The following is a 26,611-nucleotide window of genomic DNA, read 5'->3' on the forward strand; positions in this document are numbered from 1 at the left end:
TAAGGCTTGCCTATCGAAACTCAAGGGCAGTTTTTATTCCTTGTTAAGGTGAGCTAAGTTTTAACGAAATAATCGGATTAAGTAATTCTCTCGAATAATAATAATAATAAATAAATAAATAAGGTGTTATATTCTCAAAAGCGTAAAAATTTATCCTGTTCGGGTACGGGCACACTTTATAGTAGCATCCAAACAACTTCACAATGAGATTGTGACAGGGCCATTCTATCCGCTTGACGCGAGTTCATCTACACCTCCCTGGATGAGCGGAAACTCCACAGAATAGCGTTCTGCAAGAGCTACAGTTTGTACCACAGGGAGATAGGCAGATATGGCAGCTGCTGTTTTATCTTCGTGCTTGGCCCTTCCTACGAAGCTCAAGAACATCTCCTTCAATAGCACTTGCTCTGCTTCTTCTTCTTCTTCTTCTCATTGTCCCACTTTCAGGTCTCTCAGTTTCTCCTCCGCTCTCTCTCACGATGTGTTCAACGAAGGTATTGCAGTAATGGCCCTTTCTCATCTCTCCCTCTCTCAATTGCATTACAATTATCTTATCATGTGTCTTCTACAAGAACCCAGTGAAGTGCATGTATCCACTTGCTTTGTTTGGCTTCCGAGAAATACGAAATCTGTTCGTTGTATATTGTCATGGGGAAGGAACCACTTTAACCTATCTATATGTTGTTAAGTGGGTTTTTGTCCGATTGTTATATAGATCAATGGTTTTCGTGGATTTGTTTTTTAGGGTGCTTGTCAATGAGCAGAGTTAGAAGGCCAATTGGGCATTTAATCGTTTGTGAAGCGGCTTCAAATAAAAAAGCTGATTCTGCAGAAAAGAGAGCTCGCCAAGCTGAGAAAAGGCGGATTTACAATAAAGCACGGAAGTCTGAAATTGGAACCCGCATGAAGAAGGTAACCCACGCCCCCTTCTTTCTTTTGGTTCAGTTCTGTGAAATTACTTTTCTTGAGTGTTCAGTTTTTTGTTTGGGAATTGGTTTTTTTTTTTTTTGATAAATTTGATTTACTTTTTTTTTTATTTATGAATTGTTTAAGTAATCGTGGTCATCTTTGGGTTCTGTAGCTTGGTGTACTGTCGTGAAATTGATGCTCATAACAAGCACAGGTTTATTTTTGGGAGTTAGAGAGAGAGCAAAGAAGATTAGTTGTCTCGCAAAATATCTTATAGTTTGTCAGATTCGAGGAAGTAATGCTTGTATCTCCTGAAACAATATAATTTCTGTAGAAGCTGGAATTCCTCCAGTTGTTGGCTTTGTGTCAGAACTTGAAGGAGAATTGATGAAGCCAAAGTCATGTAGAGAAGGGTATAGTACATAATCCAAAATAGGAATCTCACCTTTAGGAGAAACATCTGGCGATAGGATTATACAATATATTGACCTTCATATTTATTCTTGTATGGTTTCTCGGATTCTGAATTTGGGCCATGAATTCTCGCTTCCTACTGAGTTTTGGCCATATATTGCCAACTATTCTGTAGTTGGTATCGTAGTATGCATGTGTCCATTTCAGCAGCACATTAAAATTTCAAAATTTCAGAGTCCTGCCTAGAATCAAAGGTTTCACAAGTTAATTATTGAGGAAAAGTATCGAGTTTTGGTGCAGCTACAATATGAATCTGGTCATGGAGTTGAAATTGGTTTCTTGGCCTTAAGATTTCAAGCAAATCTTTTTTAGTCTCTCGATTTCATTGTTGGTGAGAAGTCTATATGTTGGCTTGCCCAGGTGATGCTGCCTTCTCTGCTTCATGAACGGTTGAAGCAAAGAATTCACTGGGGAACAACAAGCTGCTATTGTTTATACAAAAGAATAAATGTTGTGGATCCTGTCTATTATGTTATGTGCTGACGTTATATTCTGATATACTTCAAATTTAGAAATGGAGCTTGATCCCAATTCCCAGTTGAGCTAGGAACTGCAACATCCCTTTATTTTCAGAGGCCTTGTCTTGACCAGCCTTCAAAGAACAGGCTAATTTATGACGTCAAGAACTTCTACAAACTGTTTTGAGTCTTTGAGTCAGAAAGCAAGATTGAAAAATGAGCCCTCGTCAACTTTTATAATTTGGCTAAGATTATCATTTTCTAGTAATTTCAACTCTAAGAGACTGTGTATGATGGCTTTGAATTTCTTGATTGAAAGTAACATTTTAGGTTTATTATTAACCCTAATCTAATTCCTATGCACACACACACACACACAAAGGAAAAAAAAAACGTTGGAGCTTGGGGGGGGGGGGGGTGGGGGGGCGCCGCGGCGCGGCGGAGAGGAGGGGGAGAGAAGCAGAACTAGATAATTAAAACTTCATGTCTGTGGAGTTAGTGTTTGCAGCATTTTTGTGTTGAACAATTCTTGAGAAGACGGGAGATTCATGTGTGAGCTGGATAATAAATGAACTACCGTTGGAGTGCTGTTTAGACAAGAAGTCCATACTGATAAGCGCAATTATTATTAGATGGCTGGATGGTTCTATGCACTGACTACGACTCGAATGGAAATAATAGAAGATGCTTTTGTCGTCATCTTTTTTACCTATGCCCCTGGCATGGTCGGAAGGATATATGTGCAACTTTTTTATTAAGTTTGCTAATAAATTGTATGCTACCATTGCAGGTGTTGGAAGCATTAGATGATTTGAGGAAGAAACCCGATGCACAAGCAGAGGAGGTCCTTCCCATTGAAAAACTAATTGCAGAGGCATACTCAGTCATTGATAAGGCTGTAAAAGTGGGAACATTGCATAGAAATACTGGAGCGCGTAGAAAGTCGCGACTTGCTAGGAGAAAAAAGGCGGTAGAGATTCACCACGGCTGGTATACCCCTGCTCCTGCAGGAGCAACTGCCAGTTAGGACAGCTGGTTTAAATTAGAGGAGCATGGGAGAGGGATTTTTGAGTTTTATGTATGAAAGATATTTACTTTGTTTTGTTATATATGTATAATTCCTTTCGGGGCGTTTGACAGGCATCTTTCTTTGTTTTGTCCTCCTTAGGAATTGCTATATATGCTGATCATCTAACCGGCTTTACCTTTTGTTATTTGGAATGGAGACTATCAAGTTTAAATGTTCTATGAATTCAATTGTTTTGCAATATCAGGTGCTATAAAAGAATATTTTTAGTATATTGAAAATATAATTAAGTTTTCTAAATTCCCTGTTTGGAACAATTTTATAAGAATTTAATTTAGTTAAAATTTTTTGTCAATTTCTATGTATGTAATAAAAGAATTTAATTATTTTAATTTAAAAAAATTATTTATTTTAAATAATTTGAACTGAATTGAATTATTTAATTTTGAAAGTTGAATTGAATTTACTAAATTTTTTTTTTCCTGATCAGTACACTGTAGGTTGTTATTTTATGTGATAAATATCCCTATAATTTTTAAGTAGCGAAGAAAGTTCAGAACAAGGTGCTTCCATTTTGATTTTTGGGTTCTTCCAAGTCATTATCACAACTGATGAAATATATTTTCTTTGCCTATCCTTTGTTTGAATTTGCTCTGGATTTGCCTTTCTGATTTATATTTTACTTTTGAGAAGTATGTTAGTGTACTGAAAATTGCTTATTTGATCCTTTGTATTTACAAAATTCATATTTGAAGTTTCTGATTCTACACTGTTTGAAGGAATAGGAGAAAAGAGAAGAGGAGAGAGATTTTTAGCGTGTAAAAAATTTACATTGAAACTCATCATCAAATGCCAAAAATATACTGACGACAAATGGGGCATGTTAAATTCTTCTCCAACCAGACATCAATACAATTTGGATGAAATATATGCTTGCACAATGGAAAAATTCTGCATAAATCTCCATCTTTGTAATCATCCAAGCATATTGCACAATCTTCATGTTTCGATTTCATTTCTTCTCCGTATTTTACAGACGGCAACAACCAATCAATGAACTGCATTCTTGCTACTTCGTTCTCCATATTGCTTGGAAGTTCATCAAGTATTTCCTCTTCATGTGACTCTAAATCTTGATCATATATAAACCGTCCAAGTTCAAGATCATTAAGGCTATCATTCAAAAATAGAGGTCGAATGATATACTTAAACGATATATAAAAAGCGAAAAAAATTATTGCCATGATAACAATGCATAATAAGATTATGCAGACTAAGATGATAATTATGAAACCCATCACATTAACAAAATTGTTTTGCTGATTTGAAGGTAAGAATACAAAATCTGAAGGAATCATCTTGAGATGTGGATGTGGTGAAATGAGTGTATCTATGATTATCAAGGCTTGAATCAGCTGCTATTTAATTTCTTTATAGAAATCTGGTGGTTTTAAAGTTTTTATCAATTAAAAGAAACTTAGTTCAAAACTAATAAGAAAATACTGTAATCAAAAGGAAGAATTTTGGTTAAACTAGCTATAACCTTAGTTATTCTAGTTAATTATAATTATAAATATATTAATTGTAGTTATTTTAGTTATTTATAGTTATCCATTGGCATTTTCCATGGTGGAAAATAATTAAGTAAAATGAATAACCAATCATTACATTAATTAAATTGTTTTCTTTTAGTGGAAAAGAAAATTCATGCTAACAAACATCTTGCTAGACTATCGATTTTGATCTATGCAACTATGAGAATGTCTTTAACATTTAAATTACAATAATGGATAACTTTCTAATTCGCATCAATTGATGGCTACTTTAGTAAATTACGCTACAAAGAAGCAACAAGAATTGAAGTTTGCAAATTTCATCGATTGAGATTAAAACAGTGTAGAATTGCCAGCTTATTTGGTAACTAACTCATCAAGCAGTTCAAATGCAAACAACAATTTTCTTTCTCTGCATATATGTTCAACTAAAACAGCCCATGAATCAGGTTCTGGTTTAAACCCCATTTCTGCTAATCCAAATAATGCTGTAACAGCATCATCCACCATTGCAGCTTTACATAGGCGAACCAACAACTCATTTGAAGTTGCATGATGGGGTACAAAGCCTCTACTGAGCATAAAATCCAACAGTTCACAAGTCTTCTCCAGCTTACCTGTTTGGCACGAGAAATTCAAAACAATCCTGTAACTCCCTTTATTCAGATAAACACCCTCATAAGCTAGTTTCTCAAGCATCCCAAAAGCCTCATCAAACCTGCCTTCTCTGCACAAACCTTTAAGCAGCACATTAAAAGTTACAACATCAGGTTTGCACTTCATTTCTGCCATCTCTTTAAGCAACTCCATGGCTTCATCTATTCTACCTGTCCCACAGAAACAATTTATCAATGTAGTGTAGCCAACTGTATCAGGTTTCAAGCCAAAGCTCTTCATCTCATCAAAAACCTCTTTGGCCTCCTTAAACCTTCCCTCTTTACAAAATCCATTCATCAGGGCTGAATAATTAAATAAATTTGGGTTGCATCCATTATTTCTCATAAACTCTATTATCTTCCTGGCCCTATCAACTTCACCCCCATGGCAGAAGCCATTAATCAAAATACTGTAAGTGAGAGCATCGGGCAATATCTGATCCTTTGCCACCATGTCCTCAAACAATTCAATTGCTTCATTAAGTCTTCCACTTTTGCATAGCCCGTCCATCAGAGTTGAGTAGGTAATCAAATTAGGATAAGTCCAACTGGACTTTTTCATCTCCTTCAAAACTTGAAAGGCAGATTCAAGATCCCCAATTTTGCAATGATGCTTGACCAAGATGTTAAAAATACAGGTATTTGGTCTTACTTTGAGACACCCCTTGACATATAACAGAACTTTCTGGGCCAAATCAATCTGCTTTGCTTCAATCAACAGATTGAGACACGTGCTGATGGCTTTGAGAGATGGCTTCTCACGAACTATTGGCTGAATTGCATAGAATATCTCAAGCACTCTCTCATGCAGAGAAGACTTAGAGAAATGCTTCATAAGATTAAGTAATATATTTTCATGAAATTTGCAAGTTTCATAGGTCATCTGATGAAGCAGTGCATCAACCACCTGAAACTTCTTGGCCTGAGCAAGCTTATGAATTATGGTTGAATAGGTAGCATGATTGTGATTGAAACCCTTTTGTTCTGCTACCATGTTGAAAATTTCTAATGCATGTTGTGGATCCCTCTCATGTTTGATCAAATTTATGGCAGAATCGTGAGAGATGAATTTTGATTTTCTCCGAGAATCCACAAGGGTGTTTGAGGTTTCAGTTGGTAAATCTTGTACATGAGTTGCCTTTGAAAATTGAAGAGGAGAGATCCATGGAAATGAATATGATGGAGTTGAAGCAGAAGTAGTGAATGAACGAAACTTATGGCCAAAACCTCTCATAGAATTCATGAAAACTGCAGCACCATTTATATAACTTCATCATCTGAAAAAGATAACAACCTATTAGCCTTCTTTTTCAAATGTCTATCAAAAAGCACGTTTTAAAACCAACACACATTAATTCAACTCATAATCATCTTCAGCATACATTGTGACTAGAGAAAAACAGCATTAAATGAGGGCTTTGACAAAGACAACAACAATAACCAAGGAAAGGAGAATAAATCAAGTGACATATCATTTGAGAAGATTATAAGCTCTAGCACATGTGCAGATCTGTTCGCTGAAGAATGCTCAATGATTATTGTAAATACAACATAAACAGAATAAATCTGAGTACAAAAAATGACTGCACATGTCCCTCTGATCAACTTGGCTTCTTTATCTTTTTCTCTTGACATCTTTCTTTTCCTTTTGGCTAAGTAAACCAGATAAGTTTTAAGAGACCAGCAACTCATGCATACACTTCGAGAAGGCTACCAGTCAAGCAAAGTCAAAAGAAGATACACTATCACATGCAAACCAAATTAACAAGGTGGTCCAAACTCTTCTTTAAATCAAAAGCAGCTCTCATTCTGTTTTCCTTTTTTCCTTTTCTTCTGAAACAGTATATATAATGGAATAAACCACCCACTTCCAAATCCTCAAAAACAAGAATAATTTGAAATGATGAAAATGAAAACCAATAAAAGAAACCCCAAACCAAAAATCTGGCCAAATGCAAGAAAGAATGAAACCCCATCTCTAAAGAAAAAAAAATAACAATCAAATCAAGGTTGCAATATTTTCATGACTTCTTCTAAATTCACAACCACCATAAAGATCAAGGAAAAACGAATAAAAAAAGGAAAGGCAATCAAAGCTGAAAATGCAGCAAAATTAAGACTATGATACTTGCAATGCTCCAAAAGGACAAAGAAACCCAATTGAGGATAGATTAGCTTAAAAATTCTTTGAACACAAAATGAAAGAAGAGACAAGTTTTTATGTTGAGTTCTTCACATTGCCACATAAATTGCAAGCCATATTCTGAAACTTAGTAAGTTTTATTTCTGAAACTTTGAAAAACAACCTTTCCAAATGAAAAAAAGTCATCACATAACATAATTTTCATCAATAACATTTTTTCTGTTGCCACCAAGATTCAGTATTAATAAGGAAAAATAGAGGACTCGGCCCACAAAATGTGTCATCCTGTTACCTCCTAAAAGCATCACTTAGAAATGAGTCTTCAACAAAACAGTTCTGCGATACGATTTGATGAAATTGACTTTTGTTTCTTGCCCCAAAGATAAACGTGGAGCTCACTATCTTCAAGCATTTATACATCCATATTTCAGTTAATTTCTCTTTCTCCCACAGAAGGTAATCACATGATCTTGATAACACTTAAAAATTGAAGCAAGATTACCCTGCTCTAATCTTCCTTATCCTTTTGCGCATAGAACTTGATGATTTTTTACTATTTATTGCACCTTTTTCCTCTTGTTCAGCATCATTTTCTTTCGACTTCATACTCATTGCATTGACCAACATCTCAGTCCTTGGCTCTGGAACCATTCCCTTAGATTTCATCTCCCAAAAGTAATGCAAAGCATCCTTAATTCTTCCCTTGTGATGGAGCCAATGGATAATAATGGTATAGGATCGTCGATCAGGTCCCAAACCATATTTCTCCATCTCATTCCAAGTACCTATTATTCTTTCCTCACAATCCCAAGCCACATACAATTTCAAGATCAAGTTATATGTGTCACCATTGATCTTGCATCCATTCCTCTCCATCCTTTCTAAAACCCAAGGAAGTTGCTCTGGCTTCTTCAATGCCTGGAGCAAGAAATTGAAAGTTATATCATTTGGCATGCAGCTCCCCTTCTTGTCCTGCATTTCATCCAAAAGCTCGTAAACCTTCTCCATCCTCTGAATTTTGCACAAATGCTTGATAAGCGAGTTGTAGGTAGCCACATTTGGTAAACAACCCTGTTCACTCATTTCCCTGAAAACCTCCAAGGCCTCTGGAATCCTCTTCTTGAAACACAATGCGTCAATAATACAATTGCATATCACCACATCTGGCTTGCAATGTTTCTCCCACATTGCTCGATAGAGTTTCATTGCTTTGCCTAACTTTCCCTTCTTGGTTAATGCTTTAATAAAAGTTCCATATGTAAACAAATCTGGCTTGCATTTAGAGCTAACTATATCTTTCCAAAACCTCTTTGCCTCATGCACATTTCCTAACACACACCACCCATTCAGAACAATATTCATCGTCTTTATATCCATGCCAAAATCATTTCCCTTAGAATAAAACAAAGTTTCTGCAACTTCTACATGCTTGTACCTACATAAACACATCAAAAGTTTCTGGAATGCAACCAAATCAAGCTCTAGCCCTAAGTCTCTCCTCTTATTGAAAACCTCAATTGCCTCTTCCACCTTATGTGCAGCTGCAAATCTATTAACCAGAACTCTATATGTTTCCTCATTGACAAGTCCCCCTCTGTTGGACATTTCATCAAGCACTTGGTTCAATTCCCCAAACCGCCTCATTTTTCCAAGAATGTCAAGAATCTCATTATAAACACCAGAACCCAAAATAATTTGGCCACCTTTAGAAACCCAGTTGAAAAATATAAAAGCTGGTTTCCAATCAGATCGGTGCCTCCTCAGTATGTTCAAGATTAGATCTTCTGTCAATGTGAGGCAGCAATGATTGAGAGCAAGCTCAATCTTCCTTGTGGGGCTGTCTCTGTAATTCTCGAAGATGTTTTGGACTTGGATTGCTAGTTCATTGGCAGGTTCATTTTGGGGTGCAGTTAGTGAAAGGGAATTAGCAACCGAATGAACAAAGTGAAATGCTTTGAATGGGGACTTGGACTCTCCAGGATTTCGGTTATGTGGGATGTGAAGATAGTGAATGTAAACAAGGAAAGAGCGGCAAGTTGTGGGTATGGTTGGACATTTGAATTTGGATTTCAAGTAAATGTTTTGCCATAAAATGGTTTTGAATTGTTGGAATATGGGAGGCATTTTGTAAATTTTTATTAGGTGGATTTATTATTAGCAAAACAAATTAACAAGGTAGCCCAACACTTCCGCAAATCAAAATCAGTTCTCAAGCCCTTTTCTTTTATCTTTTTTTTTCCCCTTTCTTTTTCAAGCAGAATACAGAAAGAGCTACAACAACGCAGTTCCAAGTCCTAAAAACAAGAGTAATTTGAAAAGATGAAAATCATTAAACCCAAAAGCTAAAAATCAGGATTGAAATTCGTCCAAATCCAAGAAAGTATTGAACCCGACCTCTGAAATAACAAAAAATAAGAATCAAATCAAGATTGTGATGTTTACATGAGTAGAGTAGCTTTCAAATCGTAAAGTGATATGTAAATTCATCACCACCAAAATGGCGAAAAAAGAATAGAAAAGCACAACTAAAAATAAAGCCAAATAGAGCACTAAGACACTTCAATTCAATGCCCACAAAGAACAGAAAGACCAATCAATGATAAATTATCTCACAAGCACCTTGCATACAGAACACAAAATGAGAAGAGACGGATTTTTAAGTTAATTTCTTCATATTTCCACCTAAACTCCTTTGTGAAAATCAATTTCAATCCCATAAAAAAAGCCAAAAACCAATAAGAACAATCTCAATATCACATCCCCATACCCATTAAGAAAAACGCAATTAGGATGGTAGATTTTACCTAGCGTGAGAAAGAGTTGGGTGTTAGATTGCCGCGAGGATGGTATTGTGATGGCTGCTTATACTCTTTTGAAGTAGTAATTGACGAGTATAAGCGATGACCCATGACCAAGAGAATAAAGAGAGAGCACAAGGGAATGGAGTGATGGAGTAGCTACGCAGTAAGCATCTGCAAGAGAGGCGAGGAAAAGGCTCGAGGGAATCAAACGAGACGGAGGAGGGCTCGTTTCAGCTTTTCGAGATTGCTCAACCAAAGCCCACTATGAGATTTCTGGGCCCAACTTCAAAAATATGAGGGAGAACCTAAGCCATTTCTTAAATAATAATAATAATAATAATAATTAAAGCCTAAATTTCAAAAAAATTCAACAATAATCTACAAAATAAAAAGAATTAGACCAAATTTCATAATAATTATTCCAAAAATGCCTTAAAAGTAAACCCTAGTGTTATGGTATAGGATTTTTTTTATTGAGGGAATTATGGTATAAGATTTAATATTTATTCCATCCGTCCTATTTTAATAATATTTTAAAATTTTTATATAAATATTGAAAAAATTATTGGATAGCATTTTTAAAAAAATTAATTAATAATTAATTAAAAATATTCTTATAATATCATTGAAATATTAAGAAAAGACAAATGCATTAGAAATATTAATAGATGTGGATAAAGTTGAAAAAAAAATAATTAATACTTTCTTAATTTCGTAAAATGATAAATAAAATTACAAAATTTTTTCTCAATTACCTATTATAATAGGATGGAGGGAGTGCCTTATATATTTGAAATTGGGAGTCATTTAGATATATAGAATGTTAGCATAAAATATAAAATATTTAATTTTATTTTATTTATGCCACCCCTTTCATTTAATAAATTCCTAAAAATAAAATAATAAAATGATATTAACACATTTATAATGCATGGTGTCAAAAATTTGAAAAAGAGTGTGTAAGAAAAGTCTAATAATAATAATAATAATAATTATTATTATTATTATTATAAAAATATATATCAATTTTTTAATAAATTTATATATTTTAAACACAATAATTTGATGTTTAGACAATAAAATAATTTCAATTTCAATATTTTAAAAATTTTTAATATAGAACGATGATGTATTTAAATAAATAAATATACAATAAAATAATGAAAATGAAATTTTCTAATATTTTTGTTAAAATACTCGTTAAGAAATAGTTAAAATCTTTTAATTACTTTCATCATACTAAAACTTTATTATGATTAAAGAAAAATAATAATTAAAATATATATAATTATCCATTATTTATGATAAAATTCCAGTACGTGACTAAAATTATATAACAATAAAAATAGATAAATTTAAATAGCCAATACTTAATCAGTAACTTAAAGACAGCCATCAAAAAATTTAAAATAATGTAAAATTTAAATTTTAATAATTAATAAAATTTCGTAATTTTTTATTTAATAATTATCATAAATGAACTAAAAAGGTTATATGTTGTTTTGGAGTTTGGAGTTAGAACCACAAAAAAAATAGAGAAACGTGGCACGCGTTATATGAAGACACGCAGCTTAAAAAAGAAACCAATTAAAAAACTGAAGGCGGTGGAGTCGGTCTTTTCGTGTTGCGCGAGGCGTGCCGCCACTGTTTGCGTGTCCCTTTTTGCAAACAGTAATTTGGATGACCGCATCTCTGTAACACCAACAATTTCTCCGCCCTATGGCCGCGTGTGTAGGAGTCCCGAATCCGCATGGAAGTTGCTGATCCGGCTCATGCTGCTTGGGCGTTGACGTTGTCAAAACGGGGGATCTAGCGGTGAGAAGAGAAGACTTTGTTGATGTTAGGATGAGAGTTGGTGTATGAGATAATTGCTGAAATAAGCAATAATTGAATTTCACTTGGATGCGGCAGGCAGGGCGGCGGGGCAAATTTGTAGTAATTGGTAAAGCGAATGGTCAAAACTCTCGTTGACTGAGCCCAATTACCTGAAAAAAGTGACTGATTCACTAGCACGTGAGGGGGGCGTAGCACGGACACGTTTTTTCACGCGTGTACCTTTTTTTTATTAATCCGCGAGCAATAGCTTATTACAATAAAATTGGAGATTTTTTTTAACACTTTAGGCTATATATTGCGGTAGCTTATTACGAGATTGTAATTCGATGTATCAAATATTGAATATCAAAATGAATTATTTAATGTAGTTTTCTAATCCATTTAATTTAATTCATTCTTACTTATAAATAAATTTTATCAAAAAAATTAATTATAAATAATTTAATTAATCTTTCTTTACTTTTATAATATAATAAATAGAGAAATTTTGAATTTAATTTTTATATTAACAAAAGTTAATAGGATATATTTTATGAAATTAATAATTTTAAATTTTAAATGAATTATATTACAAATCAAATAAAGTGTAACTTTATAAATGAATTTCAATAGATTTTATGAAATTTATTAGTATTATGCAAGTTATAAATACCTATTGAGAGTCATTTATTAGCATTTGGGTTTAAAATCACTTTTTGAAGGTATTCATTATGATGATTGCATAGTATTTCATAACTCAAGGCTCAACATTTAAAATTATAATCAAAACGATCAAAATTTAAATATATAGTTTCTAAATGTTGGTCTTATAATACTAGTTAGTAAATTGATGATTGATTACAAACATTTAACGAAACATGTTTTTAATTTCTTTTTTTGAGTCCAAAAGATTTTATTTAAATTATAAAAAAAATCAGCCATAATTTATTTTTGAATTTGTAAGGAACATTGGCCAACTTTCATTCCAAAAAGCAAAATCATAGAAAAATGGAAAGCAAGCGCCTAGAATGGAAGTACATGGAATTGGTCTTCTTACCATAATGACAAATTAATTAGCCTGTTAATTAAGATGGGATGGGGTTGATTATGCCTTCAAAAAATCAATTCCATAGGATCTGTAGGTAAATTACCAACACAGGGAGCTGGCGGGGCGGAAAACCCAACGTGTCAAAGTTTGATTAGACAGTGGACTCACTCGCGTGGGTCGTGCAAGAGAAGCCACGTTGTCTATCTTTGACTCGCACGCACGTACATGCACAACACAAACCCACCGCAAAAGGAGCGTAGCTTTAAACCTTCAAACCCCACCTTTATCTTTTCTATTCTGCAATAAGCACAAATTTTTAAATAGATTTAATTTATTACGTAATTAAAAATTTTTATTACGTAATTAAAAATTTTAATTAATCCTCACTATATGATGTACTAAATCTACGATAATTTTCTCATCTATAAAACCCAACCCAAATGTGGCAAACTCAGCCTATCGAGCATTCTCCTCTCTCTCTCTCTCTCTCTCTCTCTCTCTCTCTCTCTCTGTGTAGCGGAAACGGCTTGAAAGATGGCTCCAAGAGACAGGTCTAACAGCGCTAGCAGCAGCCCCACCCCTAACTCCACCGTCAAGGAGATCCGTTACAGAGGCGTTAGGAAGCGGCCGTGGGGTCGTTACGCCGCCGAGATCCGTGACCCCGGCAAGAAAACCCGGGTCTGGCTCGGCACTTTCGACACTGCTGAAGAGGCCGCGCGTGCTTACGATGCTGCTGCTCGTGAGTTCCGCGGCTCCAAAGCCAAGACTAATTTTCCTTCAGTTTCCGAGCTTAACAATGCTGCCGCCTCCTCCGCCGCTCCTATTGTGACCGTCGCACGCAGCCCAAGCCAGAGCAGTACCGTAGAGTCCTCCTCTCCTTCACCTCCACGAGCTGCTTCTCCCCCACCGCCTCTGGATCTTACTCTCAACGTTCCCAGCCATCACTGCCACAGCCATTTCCCCAACGGTGTTAGCTTCCCTGGGAGCGCATGGATTTCACTCGCGGCGGTTGGTAGCCCAGTTTTCTTTTTCGATGCCCTTGCTCACGGGGAGAATAAAAATCATACTAACGCTAACACGTGCAGATTTGATCGGACGGCGGGGATGATGAACGGTGGGGTTCAGAGTGATTCAGATTCTTCATCTGTTGTTGATTATGACCATGATCGTAGCCCTTGTAAGAAGGGATTATTACTTGATCTGGATCTTAACCTCCCCCCGGCAGAAGTTGCCTGATTATAAGATCTGGTTTTTGGGAATTTGTTTTGGGCTTCGGCGTTGGTCCCCCCTTTTTTGTTGTCTTTAAGCTCAATTTCCAGTCGAGACCGGAGGAAAACTGACGTATCTTTTTTATTATGTATGTAAAGAGAGATAACCCAAGCAAAAGCTTATGTGTTTTTTTAGCAACTGAGAAATCATGAATTTCTCGAATGTTGTTTCTACTGTTTTTATTGTTAGTGTTAAATTCATTAATACATAAATTTTCATCTTTAAATCAACTTTTAACAATTTCCTTTACCATTTTCCATTTTATCGAGTTTTTCAAACTTTGATTTGTTCACGGTATATCTGCTTGGTTGCCGAGGTAAAGCAATGCAAAAAGTCAACCGGGGTCCTGAATCCCTGGTGAGTTGTGTTTATCAGACTACAATAGAAGCAAGAATAATCAGAAGATTTTCATTTTTTGCAATTTTCTCAGTAACCAAACGGAATTCATGATGGTTCCAAAATTCCAAATTTGTTTTCACTTGGTTGGATTTTGGCTGCGTATCTTATTTGTATATGTAGCGAACAAGTGTCGAACAGACATGTCGCCGGCATTGTGGGCAGTTTGATTGGTTGGTTGGTTCACACGTGGACCCCGTCCACCCTGCGTAACCCACAGTTCCACACAAATTGTTGTTATTATTGTTGGTATTATTTTATAGAATATTATTACAAATTGAAAAATAGAAGAAAAAAAAAAAGGAAAATTGAAAAAAAAAAAAAAGGAAGGGTAAAAGAGAAGGGTGCTAAGAACGGCAGAGGGCGGCCTCGTGATGAGAAGAATGGGGTTCTAATCCTGGTCCCTTTCTTCGCGGGTCATTAAATGTCTACTCGTGATTCGCGTACTTGCTTGTCCTTTTCTGGCACAGATCTCTAAAATAGTTGTCGATCCGACGGCTGGATAAGGGCTCTCTCGTGGGGCCTATATATAGGCGTTACCTGTGGGTTCTGTAATTATTTGGCCTCTTTTATTATTATACTTTAGTTGACTCATTTTATTTATATTTTAAAAATATTATTATTAAATTAAATTTTAATAGTAATTTATATAATAATTTTTATTTATAAAATAAAATTTATGTTATAAAAAAATAAAAATCCCTAGTATTTTTGAGATTACATTACTACAGGCGATGCCGACAACCGCTATTATTTCTGTTTGACTGAGTGAGAGAGACCAAATCAGTGCGGCGAGAAGGGGTCCACGCGGTATGGGGCCTAGGGCTTTAATTCCGTGTTGACGAGGAACATGTCGGGATTCGGGTTGTCGTCACGTGCAGATTTACCGTCCAATAAAACCTTTAATGATAGCTTTTGGGTTCTGGTTTTCGCTTACATCAAAGTTCTTTGCAATTTGGACCTCTTAATTTCTGAAATTTAAAATGTTTCTCTCTTAGATTTTTGCTTGTATTTTTTACATTGTGCTGCTCTGACAAAGAAATAACGAGCAGGAAGTCGATGGCCATGGTCCGATTCTAAAATTAGATCGGAACTAAATTAAAGAATTCATTTACTTTTGATTTCAGTCTCCATTTTACGTTCAATTTAATTAAATTTCGTTGCTAAAATTTTTTATATTTAATTTAATCCATTTCAGTTGCTTAGTCGGTGGTCTGCAGGTATTTATTTATTTATTTTTCCTTTTTATCCATCCATAGTGGGTCTCTCTCTCATTTGCTGTTTATTTTTTGATAGGCAAGGAAATTGAAGCTAGATGAAGGTTAAAATTGATAAACGCTAATAATTTTTAGGGTAGAAATTACTTTAAATAAGAGTAGGCCGCCTTAATTGAAATATTTTATGTAATAGTTTCTTTTTTTAAGGAGACAAGAGCGGTCCACGTGTGAAACAGTTTAGTGAGAGGAGGTGCGGCTGCCGCTTTTGGTGGGTTCCTACTCCCTCCAATTTGTCCTCTACAAATCCATTTTCAAAGATTCCTCCTTTCGTCGCATGAGGTGGGTACAATGAAATGAACACCACCCAATGAACACCCTCCACGTGGGCCACTCACGTGAAGAATGTACGAGTAACGAAAGAGAAGGGGACGTGTGTGATGCTGTGTTGATAGGTGGTAGACAGTTGAAACCGGCGCGTCGGCGGTGGATGATTTAATAAAGGGACCCGCGGGTGACGGAAGCACAGCATAGTTGTTGAAACGTGGAGCGCTCTGAATGAGTGAAATTTTAGAAAAGCAACCGCCAAAAAGGCTTGGGCGGCTGCTTGTGCGCGTGACGGCCTTTAAAGCTGCGGCCTGTTGGGCAGCTAAGGGATCATACCATCTTTTTATGATTTTTATAAATTTTTTAAATTTATATACTTTATTTATTTTTTTTATTAATGGGTTTTTATGGACTCGTAATATGTTAAACCAAATCGAAATTTCAAAAAATATATAGTTAAATTTAAAAAAAAAAAAAAGAAAAAATCAATAGTTTAGATTGGGTGAATTAATTTTATATTTATTTTAATTTTTACTCCCAAAGATGGAATTTTATTTAACAATAAACAGGACTTAAAACTTAGTACAGAGTACGGCCCATGGTCAACATATATATAGAGTATCAGAACAGGGCATTGGAGCCCAAATAGATAAAAGTCATTAGTTTTAAAAGGTTTAGACACAACAAATCCAACCCAGACTCTTGACCATCATCCGAATAAGCCATAGTTGAAACAGGTTTAGTGCTTAACTTAGAAACTGGACAAATGAAACCAACGTCACAATAGGAGCAGAGCCTCGCCTCTTCATCGGAAATCATCATCGGGTGGGAGATCAAATGTACTGAAACTTCGGCCATGGTCATGCATGGCTAAAACCTTATTTAAGTGACCCTAGCACAATAAGACCTAAGAGTCGAGCAGCACACATATAGGCTCAGACGAACGACTTAAAGCACACAATTATGGCGGCTTAGAGCATATCACCTTAGGAGAAGAAAGAGTAAGAAGAGAGACAGCTCTAATGGCCTCTTACTCTCATGCAGTCAGACGAAGCAGCGACGGTGAGAAGTATTTAGAAAGGAATTTGATTACAGAGAATGTGATGCTTTATTATTACTGTGTAAATACATTTATATACAGAGCTATAACAGAATTAGTTATTTAGATGTAACAAACTAACAGCCTCCTATCAATATACAATTTACACGTGGAAAGTAAAAATAGCAAGAGAATATAACCAACTAAATAATTCATTTGGCGCTATTTTCTGTTTTTGGATCTAATACCCCTCTAACAAGCTGGAGAATAAATGTTGACTACTCCCAATTTGGCAATAATGTCTCGAAAAGGAATGGCACCTAAAGGTTTATTGCAAATGTTTGCCAGTTGAGCGGATGATGAAAGAGGAAGTGACTTGATGAGTCAGTTGTAATTTTTCCCGAACAAGATGGCAATCATTCTTAATATATTTTGTTCATTCATGGAAGGTTGGGTTAGCGGCAATTTGAAGAGCAAAGTTATTATCATAGAAAAGAAGAGCAGGTTGAGGATGTAAAATATGCAAATCCTTTAACAGATATGACAACCACTGTAATTCACAGGTAGTACTAGCTAAGGCACGGTATTCAACTTCTAAAGAACTTCGAGACACAGTTGGTTGTTTCTTAGCTCGCCAACATATCAGAGATGAACTAAGGAATATGCAATACCCGGTGACAGATTTTCTAGAATCGATGCATCCAGCCCAATCAAAGTCACTAAATGCTTTTAGTTGAGAAGAACTTTGTGCACTAAAAAACAATCCAGCAACTGGTGTACCTTTGATGTAACGTAACACGCGATGAGCTGCAATGAGATGTTGCTTTGTTGGCTTATCCATGAACTGACTAAATTGCTGAACAACGAAAGTGATATCAGGACGTGTGGAAGTTAAATACAACCAACGCCCAATCAATTGCCTGTATTGCTAAATATCGGACAAAAGATCACCATTATCTCTGCTCAATTTAAGCTTTGAGTCCATAGGAGTAGCAACAGGTTTAGACATTAAGAAAACTATATTAGAAAGAAGATCAAGGGCATATTTTCGTTGATTGATAGTAATGCCTGCTAAATTGCGAGCAATTTCAAGACCAAGAAAAAATTTAAGCTAGCCCAAGTCTTTGATTTTGAATTGTCGATTAAGAAAAGACTTGACACTTTGAATTTCAGAATGACATAAACCAGCAATATTGTAATATCCAGCAATATTGTAATATCCACACCATCCTACTTAATAGATAATGAATAATCTGCTAGAGATTGATGATAACCAAGGGAAATTAATCGTGGGGCAATTTAGAGAACCATTGGCGACTAGCTTGTTTAAGCCCATAAAGGGATTTTTTAAGATGGCAGACTTGATTAGATTTAAAGCTGTGAAAACCATGAGGGAGAAGCATATAAACTTCTTCATTCAAATCACCATGGAGAAAAGCATTGTCAACATCAAGCTGTTCCAAAATCCAATTATTAGTTGTGGCTAGTGCTAATAATAATATAACTATTGTCATTTTGGCCACAGGTGAAAAAGTGTCAAAGTAGTCAATTCCCTCAATTTGAGTATAACCTTTGGCAACTAGTCGAGTCTTGTAGCGCTCGATAGTACCATTAGTGTTATATTTGATTCGAAATACCCACTTGTAGCCAATGGGATGCTTGTCAGGAGGTAAATCTATAATGATCCACGTATGGTTTTGCTCAAGAGCTTTTATTTCAGCTTGCATAGCATCCTTCCAACAATCATATTTAATAACTTGATTATACGTTTTGGGCTTAAAATGTAAAGACATATTAAGAACAAAATGTTTGTGATAAGAAGAAAGCTTAGAATAGGAAAGTACTGAATCTAAAGGATAAAGAATTTTACTTGTAATGGAAGAATTAGTGGTATTGTTTGTGTTGGTAATGAGATTGCAATGATAATCCCTTAAGTAGGTTGGGGTGCATTTGATTCGAGAATATTGTTGTAGTGGTAGAGGTGGAGAAAGTGTAGGCACTGGATCAGTAAAAGGAAGAGAAGTGTCTTAGGGAAGAGAAATAGGTGGTAAAGAAGTTGGGGGAGAATAATGAAAGGGGAAAATGTGTTCATGGAAAATGACATTACGAGATAAGAAAATATTTCTGGTTTTGAAAGCTAAGAGAAGATAGCCTTTGGTACCTGGTTTGAAGCCAAAAAAGACACATTTACGTGCACGAGGATCAAATTTAGATCTGTTGGCAATAAGGGTAGACGCGAAACAAAGAGAACCGAAAACCTTGAGATGAAGAAAACTTAGTGGTTTATCATAAAGTAACTAATATGGTGTCTTGTTTTCAAGAAGAGCAGAGGGAAGTTTATTTATTAAATGGACAGCATGAGGGACACAGTAAGACCAATACAACTTAAGCAAATTAGATTGGAAAAGTAAAGAATGAGCAACATTCAATATGTGTTAGTGTTTGCGCTCCATAGTGCCATTTTGTTGTGGAGTTTTAATGCAAGTGGTTTCATGTAATGTGCCTTTGGACATAAAGAAATCAGGCATAACAAATTCGATACCATTGTCACTTTGAATAATTTTAATAGAGGTAGAGAATTGAGTTTCAATCATAGAGCAAAAATTTTAAAGAGCATTTCTTGTTTGAGATTTGGATTGAAGAAGATACAACCAAGTATATCGACTATGATCATCAACAATAGTAAAAAAATATTTGTGATTATGAATTGACGAAATAGAAAATGGACCCGGATATCTCGTGAATGAGATCAAATATCTTATTTGTTTTTGTTTCACTATTTGTGAATGGTGATTTCTTTTGTTTGGCGGTGTGATTTCACTAGTGTCATTATTGGAAGAAGAAAATCTAGACAAGTGATCTTGAAGTAGTTTGAGTCGTGAATCGATGGATGCCCCAAGCGGTAGTGCCAAGTGTCAAAACTTGTGGTAGTGTAAAGAAGGAAGCATGAGGATTATTTTCATTGCATATAACCCATTGCAAACTTGACTATACCAATAGTCTTCCAAGGCGAGACTTTGTATGAAACAATTTTGTTTTTGAAAAATCAAACAACAAGAGAGATGAGAAGTTAATTTGGTGATAGAGATAAGATTGAATGAAATTTAGGTAAGTAAAGAACATCTTGCAGAATTAATTGTTCAGAAAATTTAACAACTCCTAAAATAGTGGCAGTCATTTTATTACCATTAGGAAGAGTAACAAATATAGGAGAAATATGCTTAAATGAAACAAAATATTGAAAGGAATAGGTGATATGATCAGTGGCTCCTGTGTCAAGAATCCACTAATAAGGAGAAGTAAGACAATAAAAGGCAAAATGAATACCTGTATGTGGCTCAAAAGATGAAACTAGATTAGTATTATAATTTGAAGTTTGAGGAGTAACCATATTGACAAATGTATCAAGCTTTGATGATCAGAGAAGAGCCAATAAATTTTGATATTGATCTTGAGTAATACCAAATATCGGATCATTAGGATTTGCCTTAGAAGCATAATTTGTAATTGAATCAAAAGCTGAATATGTAACATTAGCAACAATATTCACAGCTGGAGCAGGAGATTTGATTTTGGATTGAAAAAATCCCGGTGGATATCCGTGCTTCTTGTAGCACATTTCCGTTGTGTGCCTTGACTTTCCATAGTAGGTACAAAAACGTGTATCTGGTGAATTAGGAGCAGTGTAACTACAGCAATTGGTTTCTTTGAATAGAACTATCGAGGCTTAGCATCATGTTGACCACTTTTGGAAGTCCTATTAACCAATACTGTAGATTCAATATGAATATTTGAAGAGTTGATCTGCCTTTCTTGCTGGATAACTAAGGAAAATGCCTTGTTGATTGATGGAAACGGGTCAATCAACATGATTTGCGACTTAACATTGACATACTGATCATTAAGATCTTTAAGGAAGAATCAAATAATCTTGCTCTGATAATCTTTCACCTTTGTTAGAGCACCACAAGCACAGGGTGTCTCATAAGAACAATTATGAATGGGTCTAAAATTCATCAATTCATCCCATAAAATTTTCAACTCAGTAAAGTAATCAGTTACAGATCTTTCTCCTTGTTTTTAGGCATAAATTTCTTCTTGTAAATCATAAATGCTTAGAATATCACCTTGTGAAAATCTTTCTTTTAGATCTTGCCAAACATCAGCTGCTTTATCTATCCAAATAATACTGTGAGTGATGGATGGTGATAAAGAATGAATTAGCCATAAAAGTACCATGGTATTGCATCGTTCTCATGCTGGATCTCAAGGGTTTGTTGTCGTTGGAGCAGGACAAGTACCATCCATGAATCGAAGCTTGTTCTTTAATAAAAGAGCTATTCGCATAGCTCTGGACCAGGAATGATAGTTGGATCCTGAAAAAATAGGTGACACAATGACTAGTGCAGGATTCTCATTTGGATGAAGATAATACGGGCTATAAGGATTTTGTGTAGGATCTGTATTAACTACCATTAAAGAATTCTCAAGAACTAAATGAATAGAGAATTAATTGCTTTGATACCATAAGAAGAATTTATAAAGGAATTTGATTATAGAGAATGCGATGCTTTCTCATTACTATGTAAATACATTTACATACAGAGCTATAACAGAATTGGTTACTTGGATGTAACAAACTAACAGTTTCCTATCAATATACAATTTACACGTGAAAAGTAAAAATAACATAAAGAGAATATAACCAACTAAATAATTCCTTTGGTTCCATTTTCTGTTTTTGGATCTAATAGACGGTGCTCAAACAGTAAGCTGACTCTTCAACCCTTGGGTCCTTCTTCCTCCATTCACAGGTGCTAGAACACTATAACCCAGAGGCCAAATTTCGCTTTCGTAAACACAACTAGAGTAATCAAATAACCAAAAATAAATCAAACAGTAAATTCCTCTTTTATAACCTCAAGTTTGCAGCCAAAGCAACCCAACAAAAACTATATTTACAATTTACAATCCACCTAATGGAGCGGAAACCTACTACCGTACAAGAGAAAGAGGAGTCATCCTATGCTCAACGTCGTAAAATTAAGCAAAAGTGAAGGGACAAACTCCTAGGGAAGAGAGTAGATTCTCTCACTAACTCTACTCTCACTAACTTGTTTTAGAGAGAGAGAGACTCTCATTATATTTAAATTATTTTTAAATAGTTTCTGAATTGGTTTTATTTTTATTTTTATTTTTTGAAATAGAATTGGTTTTATATCAAGTGTAAATCTTTTTTAATAATTTATAAGGTGTGTGGTCCTGGGTGCATTTATTGGTCTTGGCCTTAGAAGACTAACCTCAACGGTCGGGTCTAGTTAAAAGTCTTGGCCTTTTTCCAAGTTAGCAAACCCTATCCTGTGAAAGGCCCATCACCAATGAAATATTGTTTTGGGTGAAAAACCCCCTCCACACATTATTCTACCATTTTGGGTGCTCATTTGATAATTTATTAATTATTGGGTGAATTTGATCTCATTTTAGAGTGTGGCTATCAAAACTGGGGAGGGGAACTAAAATGGAGAAGAGGGTATTTTAATCCAACCATATATTCGACAAGGTTAGTTTAATTAATAAAATTCAACGCCACCTTTTTCAGCAATTAACTCTGTTAAAAAATGTTATAAAATAATTTTAAATAACAAAAGCACTTATTGAACGAAGACTTAAATTTAAGATTCTAATAAAATATAAAGATTGATCTGATAGAGCAAGAAACAGGTGTTCTTAAAACATTTGTTTTTAAGCAAGTGTCAGTGTCAAAGTGCCAGTGTTCCCTCCTTGATCTAATCCAAAATCCAGCCACACCTCTCTCCTTATCTTGCAAGAACAAAAATAAAAACCAGCAACAACCGCTCAATCCAAAATTTGCAGCAGTAAAGGGAAAAAGAAGACATGGGAAGGATATTTGTGGTGGAGTTAGAAGGCAGATCTTACAGATGCAAGTATTGTGGTACCCACTTGGCCCTTCCAGTTGATCTAGTCTCAAGGGTAATCCCCTGAGCTCTTCTCAGAATTTTCCCTCATATTATTGTGCCCTTTAATCTTTTAGCAGTTGGGATAAGGAAGACATGCTATATTTGATACAAGTTCTGCATATTTGCAAGTATTGGAGAAGGTTAATAGTGCAGTTTATAATTTTGGTGGCGCAAATATGGCATAGCAGATTAACTATGGTTACAGAAGAAGATCAGATGAATTTTTTATTATTATTATTATTATTTTTGGGAGGTTGGGAGGGGAAGATGGGGTTTTGTGGTTTAATAAATTGCTGGTTATTGTTAGTCGTTCTTTTCTGATGGAATTGTTAAAAACCTCGTCCTTTCCTTTTGATTTGTAGTCTTTCCATTGCCGCCGAGGAAAGGCATACCTCTTCAATAACGTGTGAGTTCCTTACTATTCTTTCATGGACTGCTTAGTCATTATGCTCATTCTTTATTCTACGAGAATTGTGGTTTTATTATTGATCCACCTGTAGATTTTTGGTATTATTTTTTGGTCAAAATTTCTTAGTATTTGATTTTACAGAACTTGTTGCCTTTGTTGCCTATAAAACACAAAAATTTCAAGCTATCAACAGTTAGTGAAGTATTGCTGCAGTTATAGTTACTATAATTTTTTATTTTCTACTGAAAAAATGACTAGCTTATGCCTTATGGTTTGTTTATAGGGCAAGTTTTCTTTTAACATTCTGCGTTTTGTTCTGTTGAATTTGATATTCCTTGAGTGGCTAAAAGGTTGAATGTTTGCGGTCTAGGCAAATGAAATTTGCATACCATGGAATTTGAAGTAGCATACTTGTGCATAAGTCATTATCTTGGTTGAATAACCTTCATTGTTCAGGCTTATTGCCATTATGCGCATGGATTTTTTTATGTACATGAAAATTCTGTATCTCTTCTTTTAAGTGCTTGTCTGAAAAAGAAAAATTAGTTCTTAAATTACATGAAGTGGACTGGTGCTTATAGTTTCTCTTCTTTATTGACTAGTAATAGATCACTACAAGCACCAAAGAGGGCTGCAAACTACAACCCAAGATATGGAGAATATAAGAAAGGCACCTCAGCTGAACTAAAATCTGGAATCTGAAAATAAATAAAAAAGATGGATTAGAAAGTTAAAAATGGGTGGGAAGGACTGATTTGATAATAAATTCCACAACACTCTCAACTTTGGAAGCTAATTTCATTTCATGCTTAACACTGTTGCAAATTCTACCATTCCCCTCATATCAAATATTCTGAAGCAAGCACAATGGAACAGAACTCCAAGCAAAAAACCATTATTTTTCCCCCTTGCAGTATCACTGTTAGGTATTGTTACAATTCTTCGTCGTTAAGTTAAAAAGTGTTTGCTTTTGTATGTAACTTTCTATGTTATCTTAGAACTAATGCATATCAATGGCTGATAAAAACCCGGGCAGTGGGTTTTGTTGGAAGTCACAAATGTTTGACTTCTAATTAGAGAGGGATACATGGTATATTTTGAAATAGTAATGCAGGTTTATTATATTTTGAAATAGTAACGTAGGTTTATTCTTTTTTATGACTTCTAATTCCTACTGTACTGATTCTACAGCCTTAACAGCCAATGGTTTACTGTTTGAGGTTTTTTAGGCATAAGCCTATCAGATTATTACCAAAGTGTGATTTAGTTAGGCATAAACTCATGTAATCGCCTGCCTAAGTTCTATTAAATAGTTCTGAACAAGCATTGTGTGATAGATACCTTTTGAACAGTTGTAATTAATTGGATACAGGAAATGCTTTCCTCCAGTTTTTTATTCTCATGATTCTTTCTTTGCAGCTTCTGTTCTTTATCTCTGTTTGTACATTCTTCCTCAACACATGAAATCTGAAAGAAACTTTCAGAGTTAATGTCATGCAATTGTAGCATTAGATGTGAAAACGAAATAAAAGGCATTCCTCATCAAAATGTTCAGCCTTCAGCAAGAACTTAAGATTTTTCCACTAACTCTTTATCATTCTTTCATCATTTGAAACAGTTGCAGCTTATCTCTGTGTAAATACTGAAAAGGAATTTGTTTGATTTTCATGCTAGCTAATATTAATTTTGGTTTGCTTGGACAGTGATCACTGCTTTAACAGTATTTATTCCAAATTTCCTATGATAGCTTATGAGAACTCAAACTGTGTATCTTGTTGGAAAATATGGACAAATAAAGAACGGTCACCTAAATTTGAACTAGTAGTTATTAGTTAGCAGTGTTATCTTCCTCAGGGGACTTGTGACAGATAGCTCTTGGTTTCCAACGCATGCATGTATGAGTACATGTGCATTCACATTTTCACATTCCAGTATGTAGCTCCACAAGCGAATACACAAGGAGTTTGTTCCTACCTTGAGCAATTTAATGTCTTCTATACCATAATGCAACAAAGCTGCATGCTGTGGAGTTTGTGATTTCAGGGTAAACATCATAATTGGAGCCTTAGAGGACAGAGCGATGCTTTCAGGAATGCATACTGTTGCAGATATATTTTGCTGCTGTTGTGGACAAATTATTGGCTGGAAATATGTACTCTCTCTCTCTCTCTCCCCCGCCCTCCTCCCCTCCTTTAGTTTACATAATTCAAGCTTTTGCTGATTTTGAACAATTGCTGATTTTGAACTAAGGATATCTTATCTTGTGATTGATTCCCTACCAGGAGGCAGCACATGAAAAGAGTCAAAAGTATAAAGTAGGGAAGTTTGTTCTTGAAAGGTAAATATCTTGTTTTGTAAATTAATATTTCGTCATCTTCTTGACATCATACATCTATACATGCTTGTCTATCAAACAGAGGGAGGATTGTCGATGAAATGGACTTGTCGACGGGAGTCTTTGTGGATACACATTCCAGTATGAGTGACGGAGAAGATGTTTAAGTTCTAACTTCAACTTTGTGAAGTAGTTGTGCAAAATAATATAGTAGGAAGCGAGACACTTCTTTTGAGCAAATGTGTAAACTCTTAATTGTTGAGGAGAAATTTCATTATCTTGCTGGACGCATAAATCTTGCAGGGTGTAAAATGGTCTAATTTGCAATATCATAATTAGTGATTCTGTGCTTACTCCTAACACTGCAGCAGGTGGTCTCACTGGTAGCACATATGAATCTAGAATAATGCAGTGAGATGTAGACCACCCCCTAAGAAATGAGAAAAAATAACCAAATTGTTAATTGAATAACCTTTGAGTTGAATCATTAAAATATGAAAAAATCAGTTACATAAACTGTCCCCTATTTTCATTAAAAAGTTTGGTGACGCTTAAAATTTTTATTTTCATTTATTAAACTACTTAATTTTATTTTTTTCACTTATTAAGCATAAATTTATTTATTTTTTTAAAAAATAATTTAATAGATCATATCGATACACTTTTGGAAAGGTAAGTGAAAATAATTATAGAAATACTAACATAAATCTTTGGACAATGATGTCATTCAGACATCAATTTATACATTTGACCTATAAAA

General features: G+C 35.0%; 6 protein-coding genes across 6 annotated transcripts; 3 read left to right on the forward strand and 3 right to left on the reverse strand.

The window, feature by feature from the left end:
• Positions 1 to 206: 206 nt before the first annotated feature.
• On the forward strand, positions 207 to 2,984 carry LOC131173877 (30S ribosomal protein S20, chloroplastic-like). The gene is made up of 3 exons (XM_058136498.1): positions 207 to 494; positions 746 to 912; positions 2,632 to 2,984. Exons 1-3 carry the CDS (start codon positions 332 to 334, stop codon positions 2,866 to 2,868), a joined length of 567 nt encoding a protein of 188 aa, XP_057992481.1. The 5' UTR covers positions 207 to 331; the 3' UTR covers positions 2,869 to 2,984.
• A 729-nt stretch (positions 2,985 to 3,713) lies between these two features.
• Positions 3,714 to 4,112, reverse strand: LOC131174090 (putative RING-H2 finger protein ATL19). The gene has a single exon (XM_058137149.1). The coding sequence runs from the start codon at positions 4,110 to 4,112 to the stop codon at positions 3,714 to 3,716; it is 399 nt and encodes a 132-aa protein (XP_057993132.1).
• Positions 4,113 to 4,725: 613 nt separating this feature from the next.
• Positions 4,726 to 6,320, reverse strand: LOC131173876 (pentatricopeptide repeat-containing protein At5g18475-like). Its single transcript, XM_058136495.1, has one exon. It carries the CDS (start codon positions 6,318 to 6,320, stop codon positions 4,779 to 4,781), a length of 1,542 nt encoding a protein of 513 aa, XP_057992478.1. The 3' UTR covers positions 4,726 to 4,778.
• LOC110655319 (putative pentatricopeptide repeat-containing protein At3g15200) lies at positions 6,217 to 9,353 on the reverse strand (the record flags this gene model as incomplete). Its single annotated transcript, XM_058136496.1, has 2 exons — positions 6,217 to 6,354; positions 7,723 to 9,353. Coding segments are annotated over 2 exons (1,635 nt in total), but the record flags the coding sequence as incomplete, so codon positions are not given.
• A 3,989-nt stretch (positions 9,354 to 13,342) lies between these two features.
• Positions 13,343 to 14,383, forward strand: LOC110655323 (ethylene-responsive transcription factor 4). The gene has a single exon (XM_058136497.1). The coding sequence runs from the start codon at positions 13,419 to 13,421 to the stop codon at positions 14,118 to 14,120; it is 702 nt and encodes a 233-aa protein (XP_057992480.1). The 5' UTR covers positions 13,343 to 13,418; the 3' UTR covers positions 14,121 to 14,383.
• An 8,549-nt stretch (positions 14,384 to 22,932) lies between these two features.
• LOC131173878 (protein yippee-like At5g53940) lies at positions 22,933 to 26,204 on the forward strand. Its single transcript, XM_058136499.1, has 5 exons — positions 22,933 to 23,120; positions 23,470 to 23,513; positions 25,560 to 25,668; positions 25,799 to 25,854; positions 25,934 to 26,204. Exons 1-5 carry the CDS (start codon positions 23,025 to 23,027, stop codon positions 26,016 to 26,018), a joined length of 390 nt encoding a protein of 129 aa, XP_057992482.1. The 5' UTR covers positions 22,933 to 23,024; the 3' UTR covers positions 26,019 to 26,204.
• The last annotated feature ends 407 nt before the right edge of the window (positions 26,205 to 26,611 follow it).

Source organism: Hevea brasiliensis, chromosome 15 (assembly GCF_030052815.1).
Source record: "Hevea brasiliensis isolate MT/VB/25A 57/8 chromosome 15, ASM3005281v1, whole genome shotgun sequence".
Lineage (NCBI taxonomy): Eukaryota > Viridiplantae > Streptophyta > Magnoliopsida > Malpighiales > Euphorbiaceae > Hevea > Hevea brasiliensis.

What these genes read in the sequence shown, in the direction of transcription:
- LOC131173877 (XM_058136498.1), top strand. Translation starts at nt 332, where the DNA reads ATGGCAGCTGCTGTTTTATCTTCGTGCTTGGCCCTTCCTACGAAGCTC. An exon ending in TCACGATGTGTTCAACGAAG is followed by an intron (nt 495 to 745) that starts GTATTGCAGTAA and finishes TTTGTTTTTTAG; the next exon opens with GGTGCTTGTCAATGAGCAGA. An exon ending in TTGGAACCCGCATGAAGAAG is followed by an intron (nt 913 to 2,631) that starts GTAACCCACGCC and finishes CTACCATTGCAG; the next exon opens with GTGTTGGAAGCATTAGATGA.
- LOC131174090 (XM_058137149.1), bottom strand. Translation starts at nt 4,112, where the DNA reads ATGGCAATAATTTTTTTCGCTTTTTATATATCGTTTAAGTATATCATT.
- LOC131173876 (XM_058136495.1), bottom strand. Translation starts at nt 6,320, where the DNA reads ATGAATTCTATGAGAGGTTTTGGCCATAAGTTTCGTTCATTCACTACT.
- LOC110655323 (XM_058136497.1), top strand. Translation starts at nt 13,419, where the DNA reads ATGGCTCCAAGAGACAGGTCTAACAGCGCTAGCAGCAGCCCCACCCCT.
- LOC131173878 (XM_058136499.1), top strand. Translation starts at nt 23,025, where the DNA reads ATGGGAAGGATATTTGTGGTGGAGTTAGAAGGCAGATCTTACAGATGC. An exon ending in AAATTATTGGCTGGAAATAT is followed by an intron (nt 25,669 to 25,798) that starts GTACTCTCTCTC and finishes ATTCCCTACCAG; the next exon opens with GAGGCAGCACATGAAAAGAG. An exon ending in GGGAAGTTTGTTCTTGAAAG is followed by an intron (nt 25,855 to 25,933) that starts GTAAATATCTTG and finishes TCTATCAAACAG; the next exon opens with AGGGAGGATTGTCGATGAAA.